General features: G+C 33.1%; 1 protein-coding gene across 1 annotated transcript; it reads right to left on the bottom strand.

Annotated features, from left to right (window-relative positions):
- Nucleotides 1-6586: 6586 nt before the first annotated feature.
- Nucleotides 6587-7750, bottom strand: LOC130951370 (delta(12)-fatty-acid desaturase FAD2-like). The gene has a single exon (XM_057880020.1). The coding sequence runs from the start codon at nucleotides 7748-7750 to the stop codon at nucleotides 6587-6589; it is 1164 nt and encodes a 387-aa protein (XP_057736003.1).

Raw genomic sequence — 7750 nt, 5'->3', positions numbered from 1 at the left:
AATATGAATAAATGGGTGAGGGATTGAATAAATCACTCAAATTAAGCACAAAATATATCATAAAATATGGGTTTATCATTCTACCAAAAAAATTGTTTTTTTTCAACAATCACCAAAATAGAAAATAAGTAAGAGCCATGAGTCAGATATTATTTTTCATATGAAATTTACATTGGTGTTTTTGCTTAATATTGGGGAGAAAGGTATTTTGCCGCTTTGTGAGTGTCAGGTTCAACACGTAAGGGCGGGCCATGGTGGCAGGGAGAGCGTCAGCAGTGTGGCAGTTCTCCGGCAACGCGCAAGGAACGTGATGATCTAACGGTCGCAGACGGGTGGCAGGGCACTGCCAACACGCGGGGGGCGTGTTGCCCTGAAATCCGTAAAGCGTTGCAGGTTTTCGCACGTTTTCGAGGAGCCCCCAATAACACGGAGGCGTGTTGCATGTGGTCTGCATGTAGGCGATAGCCTCCACCCCGGTAACCAGCGACAAAGTAATGAAGCTCTATAAATTGAGTTTCTTTGTGACCCATTCATGCATCAATAGTGTGGCTTCTTAGCAAAAGAAAAAGAAGAGAGTGTGTTAATACTATATGCACCGAGAAAGAAGAGAGTGTTAATGTTAGCAGTGTGTTAGTAATAGTAGTGTGAGTAGTGTATTGAAAGAAAAAAAATTATATGAAAAAAATTATTAGTTTGTAGTGATTTTAAAAAATGGTAAGTAATTATACGACACCGAAGAATATATTATCAATTATTTGGATCATCTAATTTATGTAAGTTGATAAATTTTATTTTTTTTATGTATTTAAATTTTTTAATTTTTGTTATTATTAGTATCATATAAAAATATAGTATTGTTATTTTAGTATTTTTTTGATATTTTATGAATATTTTTGAATAAAAATTTTATTTGTCTAATATAATTAAATTTTATTTTATATAAATGTGAATATATAATTTTGTTGAATTTTTTTGTTATAATGGAATTATTTTTCTATACATTTTAATAAATAATTTAAATATTAATAACTAAATAAATATTTTTATTTCAAATTAACTATTAAATATTTATTTATAATATTTAAAGAAATACATGTTTTTTAATTATGATTAGAAATAACAATATTTATATTGGTGTCAATTAGTATTTTAAATAATTATTTATTTGTAATAATTATTATTTATTTAAACTAATAAATAGATTTTTGTTGAACCAGCCTAACAAGAATTTGATAGTTCGTAAATTGAATTTGCCGCAGACGTGGAATTCGATGGTCGAAAACTACTTACGCTCCACGAGATTCTACCACGTTTCAAGGATTGGGGTGATAAGAGGATTTTACCCCTTATTAGCTGCTCTGGTGGAAAGGTGGAGGCCAGAAACTCATACCTTTGTATTGCCAGTAGGTGAGGTTACTATGACACTGAAAGATGTCGCTCATATATTTGGCCTACCCATTGATGGAGAGCCTGTGAGCGGCTGGAAAGATAGTAGTAGCGACTACCTATAGAGCTAGAGCATCTCGATATTCGGTCACGAACCGATTGTCAATAGTTCTTCAAAATCTTATATGAAGCTGGGTTGAGTTCGACGTATCAGAGACGCAGAGCCATTGGATACTGAGGAGTCTATTAAGAGATACGTTAGATGCCTGATTTTTTGTTTGTTGGGTTCAACCTTATTCACGGATAAGTCGACTGCCTATGCCCACGCGAAATATTTACTGTTGCTTCACGATTTCGAGCGGATCCATACTTATAGTTGGGGGTCAGCATGACTCGCACATCTATACAGGGCACTATGCCGTGTATGACGATGTGATACTAAGGAGATGGATGGCCCTCTTAATCTGTTGTTTGTTTGGGCATGGGAGCGACTGCCATGCATTGCGCTCGTACCGAGATAATCCCTTCCGCCGGCAGAGATATACCAGTTGCCATGAGGTAATAGTTCCTATTTTAGTCCTGCATTATATTGAACCAACATATTTGATTGACAGTAACCGTTTTTAATTTTTTCAATGAACCATATTTCAAGTGGAGTCATTCCAAACGGACCACAGCATGTTATCGAAGACCGCAACAACTTTTAGGCAGGAAATAGACTACATGAACAAAGTAAATATTTAGTGTTCGTGTCATTCCTATATCCAAACATTAATATTATGGTTCTAATTTTCTAATAATATGCGACAATTTGAGTGGCGGCCGTACGAAGTATTGATCATACCCGACAAGTTACTTTGACACCTTAAGGTGTGTGATATCATTGCTCTGTTATTATTGTTCAAGTGTGTCGAATGACACCCTGCAAACCGAGTGATGATAATATTAGCCTAACATTGAAAACATAAAAAACATCAATGGATAAACCCAAACTTAAAAATATAAATACGACGAACATCAGAAAAATTAATTGGCAAACACAAAGACCAACAAAGATCGAGGGACCACCATTGTCACCAGCACCGCTCAGTCCAGTACGCTGAGGACATCGACTCCGACTATGATCCTGAGCACTACAGAGACGACATATCTGAGGACCACGCATGTTACGTGAGTCCATTTCATTCAAGTATCGGGTCAATTTGGGATGACCTTTCGACGTTCGTCTCAAGGTGGGATTAGTGAGCAATAATGTGGGTTCCTGATAAGCCGGCCATGTCTCTGGATCGCCTAATTGTGTGAACTCAAACCTATAGATCTTACGAACCTCTGTCATCTTGTACACATCATGCACATACAACTGCCAATCGAGACGTTGGTTAGCACATCAAGCAATAATATGGCGACATGGTAGTCGTTCCACCTGAAAGTGCCCACAGTCACACGTCCGTCGCGCAATATCAACTACCAACACCTTTTCGCTAGTCATTTCGCGCACCTCAAACACCTCATTTCGTCTATCAAACCAGTGCACAACTATATTTTCAGTCTATTGCATATTTGCTTCTATCTGCTGTTGTGCAAATACGGAAAAATAGACTTTTAAGATTGGTCATTCATTGAGTCTAGGTAACTTTTAAGATTTTTATAAAAAAATATGAATTTTGGATTTTAGATAATTAACTGTTGATTTTCAAAAAGGTTCATAAAACGAACGATCATCACTGCTGTTGAAAATAACTTTTTTTTATATGTATCTTCTTTTGACAATTCCGGAATTTCTCTGGTGAGACAGTATGATTAGGTTCTCACCCCCCTACAACCATATCTTTTCAAGAAACAGAAGAAGAAGATTACGAAGGCGTTTTTGCTTTTACGATATTGTTGTATGAGTTTAATTATTATTTTTCCTCGCTTTTATCATTATATTTTTCTAAAGAGGGTTATGAGTTGTAATTGTAATGTTTGTAACTATTTGTATAAAGAACTCTTATTATTAAGTATATAGAAGTCGTTGTAATAATATCCTCGCTATTAAAGTGGCACAGCCGGAAGCGTAATATTCTGAGTGTTACAAATCAAGTCGATCTGACGAGTGTCTACTCTTTCGAAGTGACTAGTTAGTTTAATCTTGGTGGTCTTCTGATTACCTATAAAATCACTGTGTGTATTTGTGGTTTAAAAGATAAATTTATGTGTATTTATGATCTATTTGAGAAGTTTTTTAATATTGTATATGTACTTATGTATATTAATTTGTGTTAACTGAATTCAAAATTTTTATTTAAAATTTTTTATTCATCTACTTGTGCGAAGTCTATTTTTCTTTGGTATAATGTATATATATAAAAGAATTAAAATAAAAAATAACTCACAGGTTCTTACTTATATATCGTTAATATTATGGATATATTAAATTAAGAGTGGTTATAACTTATAAGTTAAAAATCACCATAATATTTTAGTTAATAGCCAATTATGACCGGAACATAACGAGTTTATTAGTTGAAATGTTACCAAGTCTCAAAAAAGTGAGCTACTCTCCTTTGTATAATAGCGCCTAATCCCCTATGTGATTGGAGGAGGATCTTGTCTCTAGGGAGATCTAAGTCTCTTTTTTTTTTTTTTTTAAGTCTTTTACACTACACACCCATACACACTTACACACACAGCACTACTATTATGAATTCTATAATCTCTTAAGCTTAGTCAGAATTCGAATTCTTGTGCAACTCTTTGTGAGATAGCAGATTCTGCCACTAACTTCAGGCCTCGGCTCCAGGGAGATCTAAGTTTAAATTCGAAATGTAGCTGTGGAGTGTGGATGAGTATGTCTTATCTTTCTCGTTTATTGGATTTGTGAGGCGTCTTGGGCCAAGTTTTGGACTGAACCCCACCTGAATCCATAAAAATAATCAAATGATTTTACATTAGCATAATCAAACTTTTTATAAACACAAAAAATATAATTTTACTACGCGCATATGTTTTATAATAAATATTGTTTTAAAATTAATATTTTTTTAACGACATATATTTTTTATATTAATAATTAATTAAAAAATAATTTAAATATATAATTAATTAATAACAACTATATTTTCATAGAATATTAAGAATATTTATTGAGTTACGACAGTGGCGAAACTTTAAACAAAATTTTGGGAGGTCAGATAAAAGATAATTGTCAAGATGCTTTTGATATGGGCCACATTTAAGATAAGCTCGTCTAATCTTTATTGCCGAATTTGAAGTCATTTTGCAAGGTCTCGTTCCAAAGAATTAAGGACAAACTCATCATATGCAACTCTTTAAATTTTTGAATGTTGTATGTATCTCATTTTCTTCGTGATTCATTAAAGTAGAAGAACTATTTACAAGTGTTAATATTGTAAAAGTTATATGTTCTTCTTCTTAAATATTAGCCTTCCTCTTAAAAAATGCATCAATTCTTTGATTTTTCATAATTATTTTATATAAAAATTTGAATATATATCCGGTAAAATATGTAAAACAGAAGTTAGAAGAACAAATATTAAAATTTATAATATTTATTGAATTTTTTTATCAATTTAGACAAATACAATAATATCAATACTTATTGAATATTCTAATATTTTTTATCATATAAAAAATTAAATTAAATAAATAGAAAAATATAAAATAATATTAAATTATATAAATAAAAAATACCTAATTTTTTATATTTGAATTCAAAGGTAGAGGGAATGTTACTTATTAAATAGAGAATTGCAAAATACGAATACACTAGTTCAGTCTAAATCTAACATATTTTAAAGTTTAAAACTAAAAATTATTGTGTAATAAAAGTAAGAGATAAAAATTGAACTTTGGTATTTTAAGTCATAATAAATTAAAGTATTTGAATAAACTGAATTATTTTTTATTTTTTTAAAAAGTATTACTAATTTTTTTTAACAAAAATTTGGAGAGCCATGCTTCTTTGTCTCAACTAAGTTCCGTCTCTCAAATAATATTTTTTCAAAAAATATATTCCTGTATGATGGATAGGTTATATTCCATTGTATCATTAACCACTTAATTCGGACACAAAAGTCCTCTTTTATTCGGCTAATTGGGTAACAAATAGATAAAAAGAAATAATATTTAAAGTTCATGTTTTATAGTACAGTAGAATACAATCATGGTGGAGATTCAAAACCCATAATAAGTTGGCAAAAATTATGATAAATTATTGATGTTAATTATATGAATAATGATATAATTGAAATTTAAGATAAACTTCAATGTGAAAATTGTGAAATTTTTATTGGATCGTGCATGGCACTAACTATTACACTTTTGTCTATATGTTGGGGGTTTTAGAGGGTTATGAATCATGAATCACGATGAATATCTGCTTGGAGTCCACCAGGGAAGTGAATTTTCTTTCATAACCTCAACTATCTTTTCAACTTGATCAGCTTTTAGCCACTCTTCCCATTCTCATTTTTGGCTGTCTAATTCAGATACACTCTCAGCAAATTGCTGGATATTTCTCTTGTGTATTATGCACACTAGAACAAATTTCAATTATGAGATTTTCGGTGTTTTAATTTCTATATTTTAAGGGAAAAAATGTATAAAAATAAGTTGTTTAATTATGATTTTCTAAAAGATGTATTATTAGCATTTCATATTTGCTGTCAAGTAATCTAAAACAATAGATTTGAATATAGAAGAATAATATATGACTAAAAAATATTATTTTATGTTAGTATTTGGTCAATAATAATTTGTATTTATATTTATAAAAATTTCATACACAAAAAATATATAATCTGCATCTATATTTATTGAAAATTATACACATAAATCAATATAATTTACACACATAAATTAATAAAATTTATTTACTAAGAATTATTTAATACTTATGTTAATTAAAAATATTAAAAATTACTAGTCCAAAACATTTCTCTTGAATATATTTAATTTAAATCCAATACATACATATGGGCAAATAATGCTTTGCAGAAGTATTTCATTTGTTATAACAAATTGTTCTTTTGCCAACTTTGTTTCTTTAATCAAAGTTCACCAATAATATAATCACTGAATAAGAAAAAAAAATAAAAAAATAAAAAAGTTACAAAATGTCTCTTCAGTATTAAGATAGAAGAGGCCAGCCAACTACTATATATAGCGATACAAGAACAAAAAAGTAAATTCCTCACACTTAAAGCTTATTATACCAAAGAACACCTTTGTTGTCGCTATCATCATCAGGCTCAACATACATGCACTCTTTGGCCTCTCTCCATAGGGCCTTGTAAATTGGAGTCCCATCAAACTGATAGTATTCTCGTAAAATTGGTTTAATAGCATTGGTTGCTTCCATTGCATGATAGTGTGGCATTGTAGAGAACAAGTGATGCGTAACATGCGTATCAGTTATGTGATGAAGAACCTTATTCAAAATCCATCCATAATCTCTATCTATTGTTGACAAAGCTCCCTTGAACCACTCCCATTCATTGGAATCATAGTGAGGCAAAGAAGGATGCGTGTGCTGCAAGTAAGTAATTAGCACCAAAAGTGCGTTAACCACCGCCAACGGCATTCCATAAACACAGAGCGTCCAAACAAGGCCTTGAGCTAAGACGAGTCGGTAAATGCCATAGAGGGCGGCCAGGACACCGACGTCCGACAAGAATATCTGAAACCTCTCGCGATCGGAGTAAATCGGACCGTACGGATCGTAGTGGCAGGCGAATCGATCGTACTTCCTTCCGGAAACATTGAAAGCGAGATACAGAGGCCACCCGAAGAAGAGAGTAACTGAGAGTGTGATGGTTCTTCCTACGGGATTGTTAAGGTACTTTGTGTACCAACGGATGGTGGATCTTCGCTTTGGGACGAACACCTCGTCGCGGTCGACGGATCCGGTGTTGGAATGGTGGCGACGGTGGCTGTGCTTCCAGGAAAAGTAAGGGACGAGAAGGAAAGAATGGAGAATGAAGCCGACAAGGTCATCTAACCATTGGTAGTCGCTGAAGGCATGGTGGCCGCACTCGTGTGCAATGACCCAGACGCCGGTCATGACGGCACCTTGGGCGAACCAGTACAAAGGCCAAGCCAAGAAGGAGAGGTTGTGTGGAAGATTCCAGAAGTAGTTGATGGCGACATAGGCGAAAATTGAGGCTATGATGAGGTCGAAGAAGACGTAAGAGAATGAGCGAGCGACGGAGCGTTTAAAGCAATGCGGAGGAATTGCTTTTCTGAGTTCGCCGAGAGTGAAGGGTGGTTTTGTGTGAGGAGCTCTCTTCAAAACTTCTCCTTCTTTTGTTGATGATAATGTTTTTGACTTCCTCTTCCCGGAAGAATGACCCCCAGACCCCAT

This window comes from Arachis stenosperma, chromosome 9, assembly GCF_014773155.1.
Source record: "Arachis stenosperma cultivar V10309 chromosome 9, arast.V10309.gnm1.PFL2, whole genome shotgun sequence".
In the NCBI taxonomy this organism is placed as follows: domain Eukaryota; kingdom Viridiplantae; phylum Streptophyta; class Magnoliopsida; order Fabales; family Fabaceae; genus Arachis; species Arachis stenosperma.
The sequence above is the reverse complement of the archived record's forward strand: the minus strand, read 5'-3'. Positions and strand labels throughout refer to the sequence as shown.

Coding starts and splice junctions, on each gene's coding strand:
- LOC130951370 (XM_057880020.1), bottom strand. CDS start 7,750: ATGGGGTCTGGGGGTCATTCTTCCGGGAAGAGGAAGTCAAAAACATTA.